Source organism: Bufo gargarizans, chromosome 5 (assembly GCF_014858855.1).
Source record: "Bufo gargarizans isolate SCDJY-AF-19 chromosome 5, ASM1485885v1, whole genome shotgun sequence".
NCBI lineage: Eukaryota > Metazoa > Chordata > Amphibia > Anura > Bufonidae > Bufo > Bufo gargarizans.
Genome location: NC_058084.1, coordinates 213,244,205 through 213,269,725, shown reverse-complemented (window position 1 = coordinate 213,269,725; position 25,521 = coordinate 213,244,205). Strand labels below are relative to the sequence as shown.

Here is a 25,521-nt window from a genome sequence, read left to right as displayed (position 1 = left end):
GCCTCTCATTAGGCCCTAGATTAGTCTATGTTGCTAGTACCTCCAGTTTTTATATGCTCAGCTAGATGTGGAGCACCTTGGGAAAACATAACTTTTATTGAGAACGAAGTTGAAAAAAATGTAAGGTAATGAAAACATGAAGTACTTTGGGTACACTGCGTAATGCATGTAAGGCTACTTTCCAGTAGCGTTGTTAGAATCTGGCAGGCAGTTCCGTTCCGTATGCAAACTAGGGATTGATCGATATTGTTTGTTTTATTTTTTTTGTTTTTTTAGGGCTGATGCTGATAATTTATGCCGATAGTCTGTGAATTTTCATTTAAAAAAAAACCTACACAAATCTGCTGAAAATTAATGTTTAGTGTTAAGGTGTGTGTGTGTGTGTGTCCTGGCTGCTATGGTAACCGATCGGAGCCCCAGGCTTACACTGCTGGGGCTCCGATCGGAACTGCCACTGAGGGGGGGGGGACCCTGTGGCCACCAATGATTAATGGGGGGGGGGGGGGGGGGGGCGCGGCGCGCACGCACTGCAACGCCAATGAAGTTACCTCTCTCATTAATTCACACACAGGAGGCGGGAGCTGGCTGCAGAATCGCATAGCCGGCTCCCGACCTCTGAGTGGTAGCTGTGATCCGCGGCACCTGAGGGGTTAACTGCCACAGATCGCAGCTACCGCTCATAGAGGTCGAGAGCCGGCTATGTGATTCTGCAGCCAGGTCCCGCCTCCTGTATATGAATTAATGAGAGGTATCTTCCTTCCTTGGTGGCGCAGTGGCCACAGCCCATCCCCTCCTCTTGTCCTCACTCCTCTTATTGGTGGTAGCAGCAGCACAGGGGGAGGGAGACACTGCTTCCTTCTCCCCTGTGCTGCTGAGGGAACACGGAGAGCGCTGACAGCAGCGCGATCAGTCTTCCCGATTTGGTTATCGGAATATCGGCAAAATCCTGAATATCGCCCGATAATATCGTTAAAACCGATAATCGGTTGATCCCTAATGCAAACTGATCCTTTTTTTCCGGTATAATTGTTTTTTCAAAGACCAAAAATTAAACCAGCTCCTCCTATATCCCAGCACATGCTCAGACCAGAAAACCGCATCCGGCGATGCAGCAATTTCCGTAACACTTGGTACCGGATCCGACATTAACACATCTCTATGGAAATTAAAGGGAACCTGTCACCTGGATTTTGGGTATAGAGCTGAGGACATGGGTTGCTAGATGACCGCTAGCACATCCGCAATACCCAGTCCCCATAGCTCTGTGTGCTTTTATTGTGTAAAAAAACTGAGTTGATACATATGCAAATTAACATAAGTCGTATCTTACTTGTGTGACCAAAGAGTCATATTTTCAAGCTCTGACTCATCTCAGGTTAATTTGCATATGTATCAAATCAGGTTTTTTTACACAATAAAAGCACACAGAGCTATGGGGACTGGGTATTGCGGATGTGCTAGCGCCCATCTAGCAGCCCATGTCCTCAGCTCTATACCCAAAATCCCGATGACAGGTTCCCTTTAATGCCGGATCCGGCAAGTGGTATTGTTCCAGGTTTTTGGCTGGAAAAAAATACAGCAGCAAGCTGCGGTATTTTGTCCAGTCAAATACCGTACAAGGGACGGAAAAGAAGACATCCTGATGCATACTGAACGGATTACTTTCAATTCAGAATGTATTAGGACAAAACGAATGCGTTTTTTTTTCTCCCCCGGTATAGAGGCCCTTTACTGGATTTCAATACCGGAAAAGAATAACGCTAGTGTGAAAGTACCCTAAAACTGACACATACGGTTAGGGTCTTTGACTGGCTCTCTGTATTAGATTCCTCTCTTGTGATAATTATCGTTATTACTGCAGCATGTAACCAGTATCGTAGAGAATCAGTCTGTATATTTTACTCTAAAGATCTATTTATAAATCTAAAGTGGACCTTTCATGTTTTTTTATTTATTCTAGATAAATACCTTTTACTTGTGTTTTTTTTTTGTTGTTGTTTTTTTATATTGCTCCTACGCCCTGCTGTGCCCCCCTGCACTTTTCCACGGCACTGCGCCACCAATGATAATTAATGTATACCGTGAGGCACCTGAGGGGTTAATTGCCAAGGATTGCACTGTCCTGTCAGAGGCAGGATACTGGCAATGTGTTTCTGCTGCCGCCTGCATTTGTTATGTATTAAACATTAGTTATCATTGATGGCGCAGTGGCCATGATAAGCTCCCTGCTGCGCTATGCCCAAGACTCAGCTCAGCAGGGACACTGTAAGAATCCTATTCACCCTAGTAGATCTCTATTAGAATATAACAAGGGTTCAAAAGATCCCAGGTTCTAGCTCCCGTAATGGGACTAAGTAATCAAACACATCAAAATATTAAGTTTAAATAATCTCCCTTTCCTAATTTTAAATATACAAATATATAAACATTAGATATCGCGGTGTCAAAAAATGTTTGAACTATTAAAATATTTTTATAACTTTCCGCGATTAATCTCTAATACAGATGGTAACCGCTTCAGACAACCTTATACTTACTCAGCTGTGTAAATGACGCCATGGCAGCTGAACTGAAGAATATATTGCCATAGCGTCATTTACACAGCGGGGTGTAAGGTTGTCTGAAGCGTTTACCATCTGTATCGGAGATTATCACACACAACCAGAATACCGACTTGGCTTCCCTGGGTTTCCAACTCGCATGCGCAAAAAAATCAAAGTTCCGGCACTAGCACGGGGCTTGATGACAGATATAAGCAGCCTTAAAAGGTCTATGGAGTAACATCACATATGTATAAACTGCTCTACTATCAACCAGCAATTCGGACTCAACTGAGACTTTGGTAAACAGTAGCCATCATACATACCATATGATCTGTTGTATTTGTCTGATTCGGGTTTGATCTATATTCGAATGGGACTGCATCATAAGTACGATACAGTTTACCATCAAAGGATTGATTTAGCCCGATTTGAACACACTTGTCCAACCTATACTCAGCATATAAGAACGATACAGAACTTTGCAAACATTTTTATTACAGTGTGAGAGATTCGCACTATAACAAGTTGAGGGACTGCGACTATATGCAAATTGTTAACGGTAATTAGAGGCTAGGTTATACCTTTGTGTATGTAATCTTAGCCAGATTTGTTATTTTTTTTAATTAAAGTATTGTATTAGATTTTATAACAAGCTGGCCCTTGATTATATAATTGCATTTAATAGCTAAGTGGTGTAGGAGGCCAAGCTATACTCCTGGAGAGCGCTCTTAAATTTTGTATATTTTAAAGGGTTTCTGTCACCAGAATTAACCCTATTAAACTAGCTGACTTTAGTAATGTGCTAATGTCAGCTGAACCTAACTAGCCTATTCCTACTTTGGGAACAAAAAGAAAAGGAGCTCATAATGCCAAAGGAATAATACATTTTTTATTAAAGCATGATTAAAATGACATAAATAGAAAAAAATCAGTAAGTGTGACGCCTTAAACATGATAAAACAAGAGTGGAGGACAGAAAAAGAAAAGCGCCACCCTGGGAAGGAAGCACACGGATCAAAAAATTGCAATACAATATTTGTATAAAGCATGGGAATAAATGCTGGATAGATAGTCCAACCCATGCAAAATAATAAGACAAATGAATACCAGGTGAGACTCCTGTCAACACATATCACTCATATAAGTCTTAAATGGTGTGTAGATAGTAGGTAAAGATGGAGATATGCTGCAGACCAAACAATTAGAGACCAAGCATATGAAAATAACTAGGTCAAGTAGCCTAAGGAGGGCAGCAGGAGGCAGGAGCTCACCTGAAATAAACCGTGTGCAAAGAGACCCAGGGTGACTCTCCCAACACCTATTCCTCCTTTGATCTATGACCCCATTACTGCAGAAATATAACTTTTTTAATATGCTAATTAGCCTCTAGGTGCAGAGGGGCGTAGAGCAGCACTCAGAGATTGTGATAAAAAAAGGATGTGTTTATTCACCCATAAGTGACGCAACGTTTTGGCTCCAACATGTTTATCGCAATCTCAGAGTTCTCATAGAAAATGCCTTTTCTTGTCTGCAATTACGGACAAGAGTAGGACATGTTCTATTTTTTTGTGGATGCTGATGCGGACAGCACATTTTGGCCCCATTGAAAATTAATGGGTCCACAACTGTTCCGCGAAATTACTGAACAGATGCAGACCTGTTTTGCAGACGTGTCAATGGACCCTTAGGAGGACTTTTTTCCATTTCTATGAGTAGGCAGTAGCTCATCAAGTGCCTACATCTCCCAGTATGCACTGCAAGTATGCACTGCAGTTAGTTCCTGTTAACTTCTTACTCCCCGGCACACAAAATAGACCCACCGCTTATGGCCCTAAGATACATATGGTATGTAATGCAGTTGCACCCACAATTTCCTTCTACACTGCCTAGAGAGATTTTTTTTTCTATGAATATAGAACAGGGTTAAATGAAAGGTATCTGGACCACTTGATCTGCTTCACTATGAGATCACTACACCAGAACTGAGGGGGAAGGATGGGAGCAGGGGAGCTACCGAGCATGTAGGTCTACCTCTGACTGCTAGAGAAGGTGGACCAGAACAGCAGGGGGGTGCTATCAGGGAGGAGAATAATGTAACCAAAAAAAAAAAACATTTTGAATTGCATGTACATTGCATAGTAATATATTTTTTTGTGGGACAATGCCTTAAAAAAAATGCCACCATTTAGTAATTCACTTTCAGCTGACATTTGAAGCTTGCATTCTTTTAGCAAAAAACCTCCTAAAAACCTATATGTGAATCCTTATATAATTAAAGGGCTTCTGTCACCCCACTAAACATTTTTTTTTTTTTGTTTGTTTACTTATAATCCCTATACTGCAATTTATGCATACATAATCTAATCATTTCGGTTCAGTAGATTCTGTTAAAAACGTACTTTTAAAATATGCAAATTACCTTGCTACCAGCAAGTAGGGCGGCTACTTGCTGGTAGCAGCCGCATCCTCCTATCCTAAAGATGCCCCCTCCGCATGTTGATTGACAGGGCCAGCTAACGGGATTGTCCTCTGGCTAGCCCTGTCTGCTATCAAGATCTCGCGCCGCGCCGTAACGGTATTCAGTCGGTGGCAGGCGCTCGCTCAGCCGCTCCATTCTCAATGCGCCTGCGCCGATGACGTCATCGAGTACACCCGGAAGAGACGGTAGCAAGGTAATTTGCATATTTTAAAAGTACGTTTTTAACAATCTACTGAACCGAAATGATTAATTAGATTATGTATGCATAAATCGCAGTATAGGGATAATAAGTAAACAGAAAAAGACAAAAAAAAAAACGTTTAGTGGGGTGACAGAAGCCCTTTAAAGGGGTTATCCAATTGTAGAAATGCCCCCTCATATAGACGATACTTGGTCTCTGGCTCCCGCTTCCCTCCAGATCTCTGCATCTCCCCGTCACGTGGACCAAATCATATGGTGAATGGGGGAGCTGCCAATAGCGGGCCACGATGGTGACCATCCTCCCTAGCGTCACCCGCAATGCTAGGGAAGCTTATTTTTCAGTTGAAGCTTGAAATATTTGACCTTTTTTAAACCCTCTACTCCTATTCATTTTACTACAGTTAATCCAAGATTTGGCACATGGAAGAGCTTGGGCGCTCATTCAACCATCGCTTAACCCTTATTCATCATAACCCTTGCCTCATGGCAGATATCACAGCTTCCAAATATCTCCTGTGTCCTACAGAGTTATTGTAAGCTGTAAGTTTAAAACTGTCCTTATGTCATCTTGCATTGATCGATCCGCAGGTCTGGAGACTGTGATTGGCCTTGTTTCTGAAAGTAGTTCTTAGCTGATTATGAAGTATGTTATAATTGTTCAGTTTAATCACTGGCTACAGGAGAAAGGGCTTGTCTGGGAGTTAGAGGTCCTATTCGCAGGGTCAATAGAGTTGATCCTGTTGATTTTAAATGATGCCTTTAGGCCTGGGCTACACCGCGACTTTTTGTCGCGTAACTGATTTATTTTAAATATTGAATGACAGCTGCTGTGTGTTCAACTGTATCAATTTGGACTGCAAGCTGTAGTTAAACAGTTAAGATCAATCGGTTGCACTACAAAAAAAAAAGTTGGGGTGTAGTCTCACCAATTTTGCTAAAATTAAATATGCAGTGCGCTGGAAGCTCAAATCTCCATCAGTTTAGGATTTGTTTCGGTGCTCACCTGGCCCCGTCTCGTCATGAAATGCTAGGCCCCTCTAACTAAAAATATGTCCCTGCTGGAGTCGTACAAAATCTAAACCAATTGTTTACTCTTTCCACTTTACTTTTTGTATTGCCGAGGCTAGGACGATATGTTACTTTTTTCAGCTATCGTAGAAGAAGTAGCCACGGCACTCAAGGGCAATGTGCTTTAAAGGGGTTTTCCGGGTTTTTGATATTAATGGCCATCCTCAGGATAGGTTATCGCTTATGAGATCGGTGGTGGTCGGACTCCCAGCACATGAATCACATCCAGCAAACAACAAGGGACAGTTTATAGCAGCAGATTGTCTCACCAAAGAGATGGACGTGGTGCTCATCATCTACATGTTTGAGAAAGAGAGCTTGCCTCTCACATGTTGCAGGTACTCACCATGACTTGTCCATTTCTGTGGTGAGCCAAGCTGCTACAGTATGTTTCGGACTATAAGAAGCACCTAGGATTTGGAGGAGGAAAATAAGAAAAGAAAAAAATATTAAGCAGACTTCAGAGCAGATCCCTATTCCTCATCAAACATCCAAATCAAACCCCCATTCTTCATCAGACCCCTAAGCGCCATCAGACCCACCCAAGCTCTATCAGCCTCGGGACGCAGTGCAAAGCAGGGCCCGTAAGAAGACCTGGGAGGGTGAATAGAGCAAATACAGCGCTTTCCTCACCTCTTCCCGTGCCTCTCGCATGCTGGTGACCACTTCCATAGTAGAAGCGGTCATTAGCATTCGGACTATAAGAGACACTGCCACCTTTCCTTCACTTTTGGTGTAAAAATGCATCTTATAGCCTGAAAAATAAGGTATGTATGTCCTGCTGCTGCTATAAATGGACTAAAGGATTTTATGGAACATCTAATATACTGGTATGAGTATACTATCTCACTTACAATTGTAATGGACATATTTGATAACGAAAATAAGTTTTGCAATACAAGTGCCTCTTGCTGTTGGATGTAATTCATGTGGAGGATCGTCGGGTCCTTGGTTCAAGGCGTTAATGGAGCTGGCGGGAGGTGCGTGGATAGTATTGTACATTTTCTGACTCCCAGCACCCCTGCCGATCAGCTGTTTGAAGAGGCCGCATCTGCCAATATTAATATGCCTCAAGGTCCTATCCCACTCACCATGAGGATAATACACAAATATAATGGCATACATGGAGGCAGAGGAGCAGCGTTTAGTGTGGCCTGCGCAACCCTTTCCAACTGTGCTGACATTTTTCCTCTCTATTAACTGCAGCAACAGAAGAACCTTGAAGGATATGTGGGCTTTGCTAATCTGCCAAATCAAGTGTACAGGAAGTCTGTGAAGAGGGGGTTTGAATTCACACTTATGGTTGTAGGTAAGTGCTGGTATTGCAGCTTCTCGTCTTTTCAGACTTTCCTCCGCTTTCTTTCTGTGATGTAGGACTGCATTTTCAATTCATGTAAGGCTAATTTCAGATTAGCGCTTTTGCTGGATCCGGCAGGGTTTAGCAGAAACCTTATCCATTACTGATAATACAACCATCTGCATCCGTTATGAACGGATCCGGTTGTAGTATCTTTAACCAAGCCAAGACGGATCCATCATGAACTCCATTGAAAGTCAATAGGGGACAGATCCGTTTTCTATTGTCAGAGAAAACGTCTTGCTCTGCATCCCAGGACAGAAAGCAAACGGCAGCCTGCTGCGGTTTGCTCTCCGGTATGGGAACGGAACCAAACAGAACGGAATGCATTTTGGAGCACTCCGTTCTGTTCAGTTCAGTTACATTTTGTCCCCATTGACAATGAATGGGGATAAAAGGAAGCGTTTTTTCTTCTTCAGGTTTTGAGACCCTATGACTGATCTTGATACTGGAAAATTCTGGTGTCAAAGTAGCCTAACACTTGCAGGTTCATGGCTTTATTCTTAAAGCGATTGCTTTCTTGTAGCATCAGAATAGTCATTGTATTTATGGTGTATGTCTGGTACTTTATGTGCAGAGTCACTTCTGTTTTTGCTGTGGCTTACTGCAGTACACGTACAGTCACACAGTACATCTGCTTGAATAAAAAAATCTGTCTGTGTAGGAAACCACGTGGCTGATTTTTCACGTGGCTTTTGGAGTGTGTGCAGGGCTGAAAATTAATCTCTCGTACTCCAATCCGTAGTTCATATGGACACGGAATTTTCTGTTGTGTATTTGATGTCCGCGTTGTGTAAATGGCGAATTCACGTAAACTCTTTAGGTGGGTACCACGCATGATTTAGAACCATTGAAATGGGGCTAGTATGCCCATGCCTTATTTCTCCAGCCATGTGAATAGTGTGGTGAGGAGAAATAAGTAAGTTTGGATGTCTTGGCCAAGCTGCATGCATTCTCTGATCTGCCCGATCCTTAAATCAAAGCTACCCCTGTTGGTTTTGTCATACGAAATAATAGCTTCCAAGTAACAGGGCTCCAGACTAAAAAAAATATCAAGGAGCCATTGGCTCCTAACCTGAAAAATTTAGGAGCCAAATTACATTTTTAGTTGCCAAATTTAAAATACATGTAATTACTGTATAACAGATACTGGAGATCCTGACAGACCGATGAACTTGAACAGATCCCTAACGTCAGAACCTGATCAGAAAGGGAATAATTAGAGTATTCGGCTACTTTCACACTTGCGGCAGTGTGATCCGGCAGGCAGTTCGGTCGTCGGAACTGCCCGCCGGATCCGCCGCTGACTGAAAGCATTTGTGAGACGGATCCGGATCACAAATGCATTGCAAGGATGGGTCCGTCTCTCCGCATGTCATGCGGACAGACGGATCGGTCTTGTATTTTTACCGGTCTGCGCATGCCGGAAGGACAGATCCGGCATTCCGGTATTTTGAATGCCGGATCCGGCACTAATACATTCCTATGGGAAAAAATGCCAAGTCTTCAGTTTTTTTGGCCGGAGATAAAACCGTAGCATGCTACGGTTTTATCTTTTGCCTGATCAGTCAAAATGACTGAACTGAAGACATCCTGATGCATCCTGAACGGATTACTCTCCATTCAGAATGCATGGGGATATGCCTGATCAGTTCTTTTCCGGTATAGAGCCCCTGTGACGGAACTCTATGCCGGAAAAGAAAAACGCTAATGTGAAAGTACCCTATGTGAGGCTGGTCACCCTGATGCCTCAGATACAGCCCTCCATTCACAGCAGCCTGTATTCTGCTGCATCAGGGGGCACTTCTGATACCACCCGAGAAGGACCTGAGGGCCCAGAGCAGAGCTCCTGCAGTCAGCCTGCTTTGTCCTCAGGTGACTCCCGCTGGCCGCAGGTAAGTCGTCCTCAGTGAGCCCACAGCAGGCAGCTCCCCCTCACCCGCCGGGCACAGAAGGCACCACTGACCGTGTTTTTCTTCTGCACCATCCGCTCCATCTTCTTAGCGATACGGATGATCTCCCGATCGGCTGCGCTCATTTTGGCTCTGCCCTGCTCCCCGAACACCAGTGCCACTGACACAGCAGCCCCGAGAACAACAGAGTTTCCCGCTAAGAGCGCCTACCTCACACACCCCGGCTGAAAGCTGCTCCCGACACTGCCAAAAAGCGAGGCCGCCGCTAAGTTGTCATGACTGTGGGCTCTGCCTCTTCCTGTTACAGCACCATGGACACTTACTTCAGCTCCGCTCCATTCCTGTCTGTTTCTCTAGGAGTCTGAGATGACAGCGCGTCACTTATGCCCGTGCCCCGCCACAATATCCAGCTACAGCGCGGCAGCCCGGTCGCAAATGGCGACAAGGCTAAAAAGTCTTGTCGCCATCTGCAAATTTTAAGGCGCATTGGCGACCATTTTAGTCGCCATCTGGAGCGCTGAGTTGTTTTTAGCAGACTCTGGCACTTGGCGGGACTGTGTCAGACCGGAGACTGCAAAGAGTAAGGAGCGTAGCGATGTAATCTGCAGCTGGGGTGGATGTAACTCAGGATCAGTACAGGATAAGTAATGTATGTACACAGTGACTGCACCAGCAGAATAGTGAGTGCAGCTCTGGAGTACATTGTAGGCTGTACAAATGGCGGAGTGCTCCCTCAATACCGCCACACGTGCGGCAACTGATGGATCTGGTCACAATTGCACTTATCAGGCTCACACAAGAAAAGGTGTCTTTCCCCCCCCAACACTTCAGCATAAAATAGGAGATGCGCAGAGAAAGTTAGGGGGGGGGGGGGATACTGGGCAGCGGCAGCCATTGGCAAGTGGGGGGGTGATCAGCAGTCATCTCGCCACTTGCTAATGTTAAGTATGTAATGGGTTAATAGGAGCCGCACTGGTCAAGACACTAAAAAGCCAGTGAACCATATCTCTTGTGCTTAGGAGATAACCTCCCCTCCTACTAAGCACGACTATTGAAAGAGATATGGTTCGCTGGCTTTTTAGTGTCTTGACCAGTGCGGGCTCCTATTAACCCTTTTATTCCCTTATTAAGAATGTTTGTGAGCCCAGGCAGGGAGCTCACACGGAGCACCAGCAGCGGGCCCCCTGAGTGTTATCAGGGTTGTAAAGACAAGGATTAGCCTTTATCAGCGCAGGGGTGAGTGACTGTCTCTTTGTGGATTGTTAATTATTCCTTCTCAAGCTAACCTCCTCAAGCTAACCTCCGCATGGCGTGGCTCCCTGTCTTCTTCATTACTCTGACTGAGATCAAGCGTCTGCTGTGTTCAGCACAGGAGAATGGGGGCGGGGTGAGAGGAGCAGCCAATGGCAGGGCAGCCCGGGAATACTAAGACCAATCAGCAGCCTCCTCTCTAACAGAGCTCTATCCACTGTGCGGAGCTCTGTTATTGGATTGCCTTCTGCCTGCTGGATGAAATGCCGATCTTAAAGCGGCAGAGCAGCGGAGGGTCTAGGCGCAAATGGCGACAAGACTATAAAGTCTTGTCACCATTTCACAATTCTAAGTCGCATTGGCGACCATTTTGGTCGCCATCTGGAGCCCTGAGTAAGCTGGTGCTTGAACCCGCTAGTCAGTCTGTAGAAGCCCCGCTACATTGTAGACCATGAAGGAGGAATTGAATAGCATCCCCTTACATCAGATTGATGCCGCCCTAGTGCGATTCCCCCCTACTTTTCTGATGTTCGGGGAAAGGTGGATCGGGCACGTTGACGTTCAATGCCTGATCCTTTTGTTTTTGCAGGAAATTGCCGCCAGAGGTGTCTGCAACCAATTTTCTCCATCTTGGAAACACATGTATGCTCATCCAGCTAAGCATGCATGTGTGTGGGGGAGTCAGCTGACAGCTGTTAAAGGTGTATGGGCCCATAAGCCTCTGAGGCAGGAGGTGGATGGGTGTTTGGAAAGAAAACTATACTTTATATTTAATGAATGACCAAGATTACAGCTTGTTTGAAATTAACAGAAGTAACTGTATGGACGATCCTTCCGTTAATCAGCACCGTGCTGTTCATTGGGATGTCACATCCTAATACTTGTCTGTTCAAAGTGTCTCCAGGTTCCTGATATTGATGAGCTATCCTCAGGATAGATCATTGATGTCTGATTACTGATCAGCTCTTTCCTGCAACCTCCTTCCCTGGAACTAGATCCTGAATGGAACAGGAGGCACAGCTCATACGGTAAGTGGACGTCCTTGGTTACTGCAGCTCAGCTTCCATTCAAGAATTTATGCGAATTCTAAAGTATCCCCCTCCCAGTGCCCGGGCCACTTGTATGGATTATACTTATCTACTCCCCGGCACCCGTGACGCTCCAGATCCCTACACATCTGCCTACATCTCCCTGTTTGGATCAAAACATCCAGGGAGAGGGGTAGAATCCATACAAGGGGGGGTATTTTTGAATTTGGATAACCCCTTTAAAGTAAGTAGGAGCTAAGCTGCAGGAACCTAGCTGTGCTTCCTGTTCCGTTCAGAGGGCTGGTTCCATTGCCGATGGTTACAGAAAAAAGAGGTGGGGGTCCCAGGGCCTCAGTGATCATATATTGATGACTTATCCTGAAGATAGCTTATCAGTTTTTAGGAGCCTGGAAAACCCCTTTAAGAATCAATGATGAGAACCTCATCCAATCCCTCGAACACGTGGATCAGACATTCGAGAAACAAAGAACAGTAATTCTGGTATATTTAGATGTTTTTTTTTTTTTTTTACAGTTTGTGTTAGTCAGTGAACGGCATTTCTTTGTCTTATTAGTAATAAATAAAATTCCTCCTTGAGCAGTCCTTTTGCTGGGATGATGTAGCGGATTAGAAGAAACCGAAGACTGGATAGGATTAGGAAACAAAGACCTGTATGTTCTTCTCACATACTGCAGCCTCTCTACTTTCCATGTACATTTTTCCCATAGCAGTTCAGCCTTGCCTCTTATATCCGACATTTTGGTTACATGTGAAAATGTATTTTTTTTCATATAAGGTAAAAGTAACACTAGTGTACTCTAAACTTGAGATTCACCTTTACATACTTGTCCCTAAGCACAGTTTCTTTGGGTTATAGGTGTAAAGAGACACACACATTCAGCTAAAACCACTGAGATTCTAGAAATATTCTGACAGTTGCTCTGTTGCAGCTCCGAAACGCAGATCTATACGTTGATATTAGTTTGCCAGACTTACAACAGACCAAAGAACTAACTAGCTTTAGATGGTTGTCAGCTGAATGACCATTCATCTGACAACTGTCTTCTACCTCACCCAGTACACATGGCTGATAATGCAGAATAAACTGTTGCCGGGCAACTCTGGCAGTAACTTATATCCCCTGAGGACACACCCAAGCCTTCCTTCCCCTTACATCTGCCCTAGGGGGAGAGTTGGGACACCCAGATATAGATAAGATGGTGACCGTCATCTAATGTGCATGGCCCACATTGCTCAAGCGACACAAGTTGATGGTCTTGCCCTGCCTGCTAGAGTCTATGGTGTGTGTATATAAAGCATACTCCTGGATAAAACTTCTCTAACAGAGCACGTCATTGTTGCCTATATCAGCCATTCTGATCAACACTTCCATTTTCAGTCTATCATCTGATTGGTTGCTACGGGCAATGAGGACACTTATGGCTAGTTTCTTTCTCCACCACTGTGGTCTAAGTCTTCTGCAGAATTACAGCTTTGAAATAATATCATAGGTTATGAATCCTCAGCGTTTTGCTGTCTGTCTCCAAAGCGGAATGGAGACTGAACTGATGCATTCTGAGCAGATCCCTTTCCATTCAGAATGCATTAGAATGCAAACTGATCCGTTTTGGACCGCTTGTGTGAGCCCTGAAGGGATCTCGCAAACGGAAAGCCAAAACGCCAGTGTGAAAGTAGACTGAGCTCCTTATCTCTGCTCTCTGACCTTAGAAACACTCATTACTGATAAGAATGTGGCTTAACGAAGTCATTATGACCTCTCAGAAGTTTAGAGATGAGGTTTATTGGATGACCTTCACAAAGTCAAAGTAGGATTCACACAGCTAGAGAAACAGTTAACCCTTTCCAACAGAGCAGCTTAATAATTTTAATAACCGATTGAAAATATATATATATATATATATATTTTTTTTTCCAAAATTGCCCCTGGAGGTGTACGTAGCCTTTAAAGGGGTTCTGCAGTTTGTTTAAACTGATCTATCCTCTGGATAGATCATCAGCATCTGACCGGCGGGGGTCCCGGGTGTCGGACCCCCGCCGATCAGCTGTTTGAGAAGGCAGCGGTGCTGGCAGTAGCGCCACTCCCTTCTCGAAGTTTACCACAGGCCCAGTGACGTCACGACTAGTGTCAATGGCCTGGGCGGAGCTAAGCTCTGTTCACTTGAATGGAGCTTAGCCCCGCCCAGGCAAGTTGATACTTCACTTGGCCAGCAGTAAACAGTGAGAAGGACCGCTGCCTTCTCAAACAGCTGATCGGCGGGGGTCCGACACCCGAGACCCCTGCCGATGAGATGCTGACTATATATCCAGAGGATAGATAATCAGTTTAAACAAACTGCAGAACCCCTTTAATATTTCTGTAGCCTGTTTTCCTGTATCTTTGAGCTGTGCTGCTCCTGTTATTCCTTCCAGAAATGTATTGATACATTCATTTTTGGGTCTTACCAGTTGGAGATGTGTCCCTACACAGCCTGACATTGTCCAGTCAGTGCTGCCCATGACTGTATAGGGAAACAACCCTTTGACAAGCAGAATGATAATAGTTGTCAAATTATTCATAGATACAAGACGAGAGGCTCCAGAATAGTTGTTTCATGGGCAATACAAGTAGTTACAGACTTGTCAGGGGTAGTGACAGAACTTGGTCATATTGTCTTGATCAGCTCCTTACTTCCAAAGTCCAGAAATAATCAGAAGTCCGCCAGTAAATTATTGAAGATAAAACAGTGTTATTAGCAGCCACTGCGTATAGTTATATCTGTAATAGCTATTTTCATAAATGATGCATAATGTTGTAGCTTCTGTCAAGGCTCTCCCCATCCCCCGAGTTCCTTTTGGTTTGGTCTGGAGGCTTCCTGTGCTTTTATTCAAGCAGCTGGAGCTTGGAGCCAAGGAGCTGAACTTTTTAGTTTGAATGGACTGGGATCCTAATTCTTATTTTTTTAGGAGGGCACCTCCCTTGCAAAACTGGGCAGTACCCGCTTTGGTTATGTAATCTTTTCCCATAAAGTGACAGCAGAAGCTTTTATAGTAACTGTAAAGTGGTCTGTCAGGGATCAGGGCGTCCATGTGGAATTTCAGGTCCTCACAGTTCTGTCAGCTCCGTGAGGAGTTCATAGAATGAAGCTACTCTAAAACGTAACCTTTGTAGATAGTAAATAGGGCTTTAGAAGTCAGTGTGAGAATATTAAAGATGAATCCTCCCTTGATGCTATGCCAATAGTGACATATCTGGCTAACCCCCGTATTGTGGAGGTTACTGCACCAGAAAGCTACGTGAACCATCAGTGAAGGTCCTTGAAAAGTCAGTGTGAAAATAATCGGTCATTACAGTGGATCCTCTAAGACGAAACTGTCTGGGAAATCGCATGTAAGGCCAATAGCGACATATCTTGATTTAAACGCCATATTGTGAACGTGCATGGTCAGATGAAAAGGGACTGGTGTCCTTTAAAGGGCGATGTAACACTACCAGCAAAGCGTATGTGATTTTACCAATCACTTATCTTTTTAATTTTGTACGTTAATTGACCTGTTGTGTGGTTTTTGAAATCTGCAGCCTGTTAATTCTTTGTGCGGTTCTTCGGTGCGGACTTCACCCTTTTCGTGCAGAATTTCTGCAAGACAGCCCTTACCGTGTGCAGGTAGCCTTATGATGCTGAAAGATGGAGCTCCTTGTAAACTTGGTCATGCACGTTCACTGATGGATTTTCTCCAAGCTTTTGTTGCTCACTGAATGTGGTTGGGACACTAGCAGAAAGGCGTATGGGCTATTTAGCTTGGATTCTACCATCTGCATAATGTGTAGGGCTGTATTGTGGTTTATTAGGGACAGTCCACAGTGTCGCCCTTTTCAGGCAGGGGTCTCCACGAAGAGACGTCATAGGGAATCGATATAGGGTGAAATTAGTTACCCGCACGTCCCATCGGTACCCCCTGTAGATAAACACAGCAACCTAAAGAAGTGTATCGAAGCATAGAGCGCTCTACCTGGCATGATCACCCCATCTTTCACCTTCTATAAAGTGGGTGTCCCTCTCCAACTGAGCTTCTGACCAGGGCTGGTGAGTCCACAGCAATCATGGTGTTCATGTGATCATCACAGCATTGTGTTGTATTTGTGTGTCTTCCTGGTGCAGTTATCTCCACAAACCAATATGGTGGTTAATCAGCTATGTCTAATGTGACCCCCCCCCTGGTGTGCCAACCTATTAGCCCTGCATGGTATTTCCCAAATGGGGAGGATCCCAGTAATCTTTGATATTTTTTCAAACTGACTTTTTAATGTATATGTATTAAAGGTTAAAGGGCATCTGTCAGCAGATTTGTACCCATGACACTGGCTGACCTGTTACATGTGCACTTGGCAACTGAAGGCATCTGTGTTGGGTCCATGTTCGTGTCCGCATTACTAAGAAAAATTGTTTTAATATATGCAAATGAGCCTCTAGGAGCACCTGGGGCATTGCCGTTACACCTAGAGTCTCTGCTCTCTCTGCGACTGGCGTGATGATGATTTCACTGCCAGGCCTGTCAGTCAACGTGAGGCTGTTGTGGGGAGAGCTCCGCCCCTGTTGCTCCTAGAGGCTCATTTGCATATATTTTAAAAAAAATCATATTTCTCAGCAATACAGGCACATATGAACATGGGACCAACACAGATGTCTTCAGCTGCCAAGTGCACATTCAAAAGGTCAGCCAGTTTTATATGTACAAACCTGCTGACAGATGCACGTTTAAGTTTTAGAGTAGCTTTAGGCTACTTTCACACTTGCGTTTGGAGCGGATCCGTCTGGTATTCGTACAGACGGATCCGCTCCTATAATGCAAACGATGGTATTCGTTCAGACGGGACCGTTTGCATTATATTTCACTAAAAAAGTCTAAGTACAATTTGTATTCAGACGGATCCGTCCAGACTTTACATTGAAAGTCAGTGGGGGGCGGATCCGTTTGAAAAATGCACCATATTGTGTCACCTTCGAACGTATCCGCCCCCATTGACTTCCATTGTAACTCTGGACGGATCCGTTTGCCTCTGCGCGGCCAGGCGGACACCCGAACGCTGCAAGCAGCGTTTGGGTGTCCGCCCGCTGAGCGGAGGACAGACGGTGCCAGACTGATGCATTCTGAGCGGATCCGCATCCACTCAGAATGCATTAGGGCTGGACGGATCCGTTCGGGGCCGCTTGTGAGAGTCTTCAAACGAAACTCGCAAGCGGAGCCCCGAACGCTAGTGTGAAAGTAGCCTTATTCAATGAATTTCTGTTTCCGGGCTACTGACAGATTCGATTATCTTGGCTCCTGTATATATCAGTAAGAACTTGGCCTATTTCCCAATGTCACATGTGACAAGTATTATCTTAAAATTAAATTTTATGTATTTTTTTTTTTTTTTTTTATAATAAACTCTGATTACTGGTTTTCTAATCTGGTTTTAAAAAAATGAGGATCTGGCATGCCAGAATATACAAATATATGCCCTGACATTATATCATACTTTGTCATGAGCTGAATCCTTGGACCACTGATCACTTTCTTTTGCTAGTTTGTAGTTGTATGTGGTTATCGGTACTTTTTGTCTCCTAAGAGCAATTGTCCTGTAATTGAATCTTTTTTTTCAATAAAATATGAACTTATATTTTCCTTTTTGTATAAAATCATGGTACTTAACCTTTTTCATGACCAGACCTGAAATGACCTTAACCACCTCCCGACCGCTGTACGCACATATGCGTCCGGGAGGTGGTTGCTTTACTCCTCCTGGACGCATATACGCGTCATCTCGCGAGACGCGAGATTTCCTGTGAACGCGCGCGCACAGGCGCGCGCGCTCACAGGAACGGAAGGTAAGCGAGTGGATCTCCAGCCTGCCAGCGGCGATCGTTCGCTGGCAGGCTGGAGATCCGAATTTTTTAACCCCTAACAGGTATATTAGACGCTGTTTTCATAACAGCGTCTAATATACCTCCTACCTGGTCCTCTGGTGGTCCCTTTTGTTAGGATCGACCACCAGAGGACTCAGGTAGGTCAGTACAGTCCCACCAAACACCACACTACACTACACCCCCCCCCCCCGTCACTTATTAACCCCTTATAAACCCCTGATCACCCCATATAAACTCCCTGATCACCCCCCTGTCATTGATCACCGCCCTGTCATTGATCACCCCCCTGTCAGGCTCCGTTCAGACGTCCGTATGATTTTTACGGATCCACAGATACATGGATCGGATCCGCAAAAAGCATACGGACGTCTGAATGGAGCCTTACAGGGGGGTGATCAATGACAGGCGGGTGATCACCCATATACACTCCCTGATCACCCCCTGTCATTGATCACCCCCCTGTCATTGATCACCCCCCCTGTAAGGCTCCATTCAGACGTCCGCATGATTTTTACGGATCCGATCCATGTATCCATGGATCCGTAAAAATCATGCGGACGTCTGAATGGAGCCTTACAGGGGGGGTGATCAGTGACAGGGGGGTGATCACCCTGATTACCCTGATCACCCCCTGTCATTGAAAACCCCCCTGTAAGGCTCCATTCAGACGTCCGCATGCGTTCTGTGGATCCGATCCATGGATCCGTAAAAAATCATGCGGATGTCTGAATGGAGCCTTACAGGGGGGGTGATCAGTGACATGGGGGTGATCACCCTGATTACCCTGATCACCCCCTGTCATTGAAAACCCCCCTGTAAGGCTCCATTCAGACGTCCGCATGCGTTCTGTGGATCCGATCCATGTATCCATGGATCCGTAAAAAATCATGCGGATGTCTGAATGGAGCCTTACAGGGGGGGTGATCAGTGACATGGGGGTGATCACCCTGATTACCCTGATCACCCCCTGTCATTGATAACCCCCCTGTAAGGCTCCATTCAGACGTCCGCATGCGTTCTGTGGATCCGATCCATGTATCCATGGATCCGTAAAAAATCATGCGGATGTCTGAATGGAGCCTTACAGGGGGGGTGATCAGTGACAGGGGGGTGATCACCCTGATTACCCTGATCACCCCCTGTCATTGATAACCCCCCTGTAAGGCTCCATTCAGACGTCCGCATGCGTTCTGTGGATCCGATCCATGTATCCATGCATCCGTAAAAAATCATGCGGATGTCTGAATGGAGCCTTACAGGGGGGGTGATCAGTGACAGGGGGGTGATTACCCTGATCACCCCCTGTCATTGATAACCCCCCTGTAAGGCTCCATTCAGACGTCCGCATGCGTTCTGTGGATCCGATCCATGTATCCATGGATCCGTAAAAAATCATGCGGATGTCTGAATGGAGCCTTACAGGGGGGGTGATCAGTGACAGGGGGGTGATCACCCTGATTACCCTGATCACCCCCTGTCATTGATAACCCCCCTGTAAGGCTCCATTCAGACGTCCGCATGCGTTCTGTGGATCCGATCCATGTATCCATGGATCCGTAAAAAATCATGCGGATGTCTGAATGGAGCCTTACAGGGGGGGTGATCAGTGACAGGGGGGTGATCACCCTGATTACCCTGATCACCCCCTGTCATTGATAACCCCCCTGTAAGGCTCCATTCAGACGTCCGCATGCGTTCTGTGGATCCGATCCATGTATCCATGGATCCGTAAAAAATCATGCGGATGTCTGAATGGAGCCTTACAGGGGGGGTGATCAGTGACAGGGGGGTGATCACCCTGATTACCCTGATCACCCCCTGTCATTGATAACCCCCCTGTAAGGCTCCATTCAGACGTCCGCATGCGTTCTGTGGATCCGATCCATGGATCCGTAAAAAATCATGCGGATGTCTGAATGGAGCCTTACCAGGGGGGTGATCAATGACAGGGGGGGTGATCAATGACAGGGGGGGTGATCAATGACAGGGGGGGTGATGAATGACAGGGGGGTGATGAATGACAGGGGGGTGATCAATGACAGGGGGGTGATCAATGACAGGGGGGTGATCCGGGAGTCTATATGGGTGATCACCCCCCCCCTGTCATTGATCACCCCCCCCCCCCTGTAAGGCTCCATTCAGACATTTTTTTTGGCACAAGTTAGCGGAAATTTTTTGTTTGTTTTTGTTTTTTCTTACAAAGTCTCATATTCCACTAACTTGTGTCAAAAAATTAAATCTCACATGAACTCACCATACCCCTCACGGAATCCAAATGCGTAAACATTTTTAGACATTTATATTCCAGACTTCTTCTCACGCTTTAGGGCCCCTAAAAAGCCAGGGCAGTATAAATACCCCACATGTGACCCCATTTCGGAAAGAAGACACCCCAAGGTATTCCGTGAGGGGCATATTGAGTCCATGAAAGATTGAAATTTTTGTCCTAAGTTAGCGGAAAGTGAGACTTTGTGAGAAAAAAACAAAAAAAAATCAATATCCGCTAACTTATGCAAAAAAAATAAAATTCTAGGAACTCGCCATGCCCCTCATTGAATACCTTGGGGTGTCTTCTTTCCAAAGTGGGGTCACATGTGGGGTATTTATACTGCCCTGGCTTTTTAGGGGCCCGAAAGTGTGAGAAGAAGTCTGGGATCCAAATGTCTAAAAATGCCCTCCTAAAAGGAATTTGGGCACCTTTGCGCATCTAGGCTGCAAAAAAGTGTCACACATGTGGTATCGCCGTACTCAGGAGAAGTTGGGGAATGTGTTTTGGGGTGTCATTTTACATATACCCATGCTGGGTGAGAAAAATATCTTGGTCAAATGCCAACTTTGTATAAAAAAATGGGAAAAGTTGTCTTTTGCCAAGATATTTCTCTCACCCAGCATGGGTATATGTAAAATGACCCCCCAAAACACATTGCCCAACTTCTCCTGAGTACGGCGATACCAGATGTGTGACACTTTTTTGCAGCCAAGGTGGGCAAAGGGGCACCTTTCGGATTTCGCAGGCCATTTTTTACACATTTTGATTGCAAGGTACTTCTCACACATTTGGGCCCCTAAATTGCCAGGGCAGTATAACTACGCCACAAGTGACCCCATTTTGGAAAGAAGACACCCCCAAGGTATTCCGTGGGGGGCATGGCGAGTTCCTAGAATTTATTTTTTTTTGTCACAATTTAGCGGAAAATTATGATTTTTCTTTTTTTTCTCTTTTTTCCTTACAAAGTCTCATATTCCACTAACTTGCGACAAAAAATAAAAAATTCTAGGAACTCGCCATGCCCCTCACGGAATACCTTGGGGTGTCTTCTTTCCAAAATGGGGTCACTTGTGGGGTAGTTATACTGCCCTGGCAATTTAGGGGCCCATATGTGTGAGAAGTACTTTGCAATCAAAATGTGTAAAAAATGCCCTGCAAAATCCGAAAGGTGCACTTTGGAATATGTGCCCCTTTGCCCACCTTGGCAGCAAAAAAGTGTGACACATCTGGTATCGCCGTACTCAGGAGAAGTTGGGGAATGTGTTTTGGGGTGTCATTTTACATATACCCATGCTGGGTGAGAAAAATATCTTGGTCAAATGCCAACTTTGTATAAAAAAATGGGAAAAGTTGTCTTTTGCCAAGATATTTCTCTCACCCAGCATGGGTATATGTAAAATGACACCCCAAATCACATTCCCCAACTTCTCCTGAGTACGGCGATACCAGATGTGTGACACTTTTTTGATGCCAAGGTGGGCAAAGGGGCACATATTCCAAAGTGCACCTTTCGGATTTCACCGGTCATTTTTTACACATTTTGATTGCAAAGTTCTTCTCACACATATGGGCCCCTAAATTGCCAGGGCAGTATAACTACCCCACAAGTGACCCCATTTTGGAAAGAAGACACCCCAAGGTATTCCGTGAGGGGCATGGCGAGTTCCTAGAATTTTTTATTTTTTGTCGCAAGTTAGTGGAATATGAGACTTTGTAAGGAAAAAAGAGAAGAAAAAAAAAATCATCATTTTCCGCTAACTTGTGACAAAAAATAAAAAATTCTAGGAACTCGCCGTGCCCCTCACGGAATACCTTGGGGTGTCTTCTTTCCAAAATGGGGTCACTTGTGGCGTAGTTATACTGCCCTGGCAATTTAGGGGCCCAAATGTGTGAGAAGTACCTTGCAATCAAAATGTGTAAAAAATGGCCTGCAAAATCTGAAAGGTGCACTTTGGAATATGTGCCCCTTTGCCCACCTTGGCAGCAAAAAAGTGTCACACATCTGGTATCGCCGTACTCAGGAGAAGTTGGGGAATGTGTTTTGGGGTGTCATTTTACATATAACCATGCTGGGTGAGAGAAATATCTTGGCAAAAGACAACTTTTCCCATTTTTTTTATACAAAGTTGGCATTTGACCAAGATATTTTTCTCACCCAGCATGGGTATATGTAAAATGACACCCCAAAACACATTCCCCAACTTCTCCTGAGTACGGTGATACCAGATGTGTGACACTTTTTTGCTGCCAAGGTGGGCAAAGGGGCGCATATTCCAAAGTGCACCTTTCGGACTTCACAGGCCATTTTTTACACATTTTGATTGCAAAGTTCTTCTCACACATTTGGGCCCCTAAATTGCCAGGGCAGTATAACTACGCCACAAGTGACCCCATTTTGGAAAGAAGACTACCCAAGGTATTCTGTGAGGGGCATGGTGAGTTCCTAGAATTTTTTATTTTTTGTCGCAAGTTAGTGGAATATGAGACTTTGTAAGAAAAAAAAAAAAAAATCATCATCATTTTCCGCTAACTTGTGACAAAAAATAAAAAGTTCTATGAACTCACTATGCCCATCAGCGAATACCTTAGGGTGTCTACTTTCCGAAATGGGGTCATTTGTGGGGTTTTTCTACTGTTTGGGCATTGTAGAACCTCAGGAAACATGACAGGTGCTCAGAAAGTCAGAGCTGTTTCAAAAAGCGGAAATTCACATTTTTGTACCATAGTTTGTAAATGCTATAACTTTTACCCAAACCATTTTTTTTTTTTGCCCAAACATTTTTTTTTTATCAAAGACATGTAGAACAATAAATTTGGCGAAAAATTTATATATGGATGTCGTTTTTTTTGCAAAATTTTACAGCTGAAAGTGAAAAATGTCATTTTTTTGCAAAAAAATCGTTACATTTTGATTAATAACAAAAAAAAGTAAAAATGCCAGCAGCAATGAAATACCACCAAATGAAAGCTCTATTAGTGAGAAGAAAAGGAGGTAAAATTCATTTGGGTGGTAAGTTGCATGACCGAGCGATAAACGGTGAAAGGAGTGTAGTGCCGAAGTGTAAAAAGTGGCCTGGTCATGAAGGGGGTTTCACCTAGCGGGGCTGAAGTGGTTAAAGGGGTATTCTGGTTACATAGGAGGTGGGGGTCCTACTGCTGGGACTCCCACTGATCATGAGAACAGACTTAATTGGTTTAATAACCCTTTGTTGGACTTACAAAATAATTTTTGTGACACTTAGGCCCCTTTAACACAAGCAAGTTTTCCATGCTGGTGCAATGCATGATGTGAACGCATAGCACCTGCACTGAATCTGGACCCATTCGTTTCAATGGATCTGTGTACATGAGCATTGTTTTTCACGCATCACTTGTGCGTTGCGTGAAAATCGCAGCATGTTCTATATTCTGCATTTTTCATGCAGCCCTGGCCCCATAGAAATAAATGGGCTGTGTGAAAAAACGCATTGCATCCGCAAGCAATTTTTTTTATCGCGTGCGTCAAAAACGCATCAAAACGCATTGCACCCTCGCGGGAAAAACGGAACAACTGAACACAATCACAGACAAAACTGACTGAACTTGCTTGCAAAATGGTGTGCGTTTCACTGAACGCATCCGGACCTAATCCGTATAGTTCGTGTGAAAGAGGCCTTAGAGATTTTTATTAGTACTTTTTAGAGTATTTTATTACTTTCTTTTTTTTTAGGTTTAATTAGGGAAAACTGACTATTTTTCTTTTTTTTTTCTCTTTCAAACATTAGCTTTTATTTTTTTTAACACAACAATAAAATATTAAAATGGGTTCCCTATTTTGTCAGTCGTTTTGATGTGTGTGTGTGTGTGTGTATAATGTGATTTTGATGTATTTATAATGTCATTCACGCCGACATTGGTTAATGCCAGCTTAATTTGTAAGCACTTTAATTTGATGATGTCACTTCCTTTCACCATATATATGTTCATTTTGCATTGCTCACATTGCTTGAGAAAGTCTTCATCTTGGAGCCGAAACGTCGCGTCACTTATGGGTGAATAAACACATCCCTTTTCTACCACAATTTGGAGTGCTGCTTTTTATTTTTATATTCTGGGCAAGCTTTTCCCCTTGGAGCTAGCACCCATCTTCAAATACAGGTATAGTTTAGCATACACTGCTGCACCCATTCACTGGTTTCAGGCTTGCCATATGCGCAAGTGGCTTGTCACTGCTTGGTGGTGTGCCACTTCTAGACATCTCCCCATTGAGGCCAGTCATTGCCTGCCACAGTGCACAAGGCCATGTCTGTGCGGGTGTTTGCAGATAGGAAGTGTGGTGCAGAGAGCCTCAGAGCTGGAACAAAGCTGCAGGGAGCAGGTGAGGCTACTTCACACTAGCGTTTTTGCTGGATCCGGCATGGTTTAGCAAAAACACTTCCGTTACTGATAATACAACTGGATCGGTACCAGATGGTTGTATTATCTTTAACATTGCCAAGACTGATCCGTCATGAATTCCATTGAAAGTCAATTGGGGAAGGATCCATTTTCTATTGTCAGAGAAAACGGATCCGTCCCCTATTGACTTGCATTGTGGGTCATGACAGATCTTTCCGTCATGGGATACGGAGCAAGACTGAATACAGTAGCTTTGCTCTCCGGTATGAGAACGTTATACATTTCGGAGCACTCCATTCTGTTCAGTTATGTTTTGTCCCCATTGACAATGAATGGGGACAAAAAGGAAGTGTTTTTTTTCCGGTATTGAGACCCTATGACTGGTCTCATTCCTGGAAAATAGAAACGCTATAGTGAGAAACTAGCCTAAGTATGTTTCTATTCACAGGTCCCCTTGACTGGGGATAAAAATAAAAAAAATCCCCAACAAACCCTTTAGTGTCAAAATCATAACAAAAAAAAACTTTCTTACTGAAAACATGCATAGAAATTTCTCATGCTAAGTGAATCTTTCATGTAAAAAACATGTGTGCTGCATTCCTTTTATTCCCTTTGCATTTCCTAGTTTCCGTGTTATGACTGGCATCCTCAGAGTTTGCCTTTTGTACCACACCTACAGTCAAAAGTGAAAATGATCCCTAATTATGTGCCAAGAAAATGAGCTTCCCTTGGAAAGACTTCCCATTTTAATCCCTACTGAAACTGAAACCATTTGTTGGAGAAACTTGTGGGATGTGACATGTGGTTCACATTAGGTTGAAAACATAAAAATAAAAAAAGTTTGTAGCCTACAGTTTCACACACAGATTATTTCTATGTCTTAAAGGGAACCTGTTATTAATGTTGTGCTGCCCATACTAACAGCAGAATAAAGTAGAGACAGTTGGGTTGATTTCAGGGGACTGTCACTTATAAGTTAAAAGTAAATGGTTGCTGAGAACCAACCTCACAATGTTTGCAGACTGGGCCTGGAAAAGAGTCCCGGCCACCTGAGAAGAGTCCTGGTTATTCATGAATTCCTGCTTTCCCTGCCCACCTGCTGATGACTGACAGTCTTCTACCTAGTTTT

General features: G+C 44.3%; 1 protein-coding gene across 6 annotated transcripts in view; it reads left to right on the top strand.

Moving 5' to 3' along the window:
- The window catches only part of SEPTIN7 (septin 7), a 108,865-nt gene that overhangs the window by 19,560 nt on the left and 63,784 nt on the right, over positions 1-25,521 (top strand). For all 6 annotated transcript variants that reach the window (XM_044292728.1, XM_044292726.1, XM_044292724.1 and 3 more), the window contains exon 3: positions 7,498-7,600. In XM_044292728.1, coding sequence (XP_044148663.1) covers positions 7,498-7,600 — 103 coding nt within the window. The remainder of the gene's footprint in view (positions 1-7,497; positions 7,601-25,521) is intronic.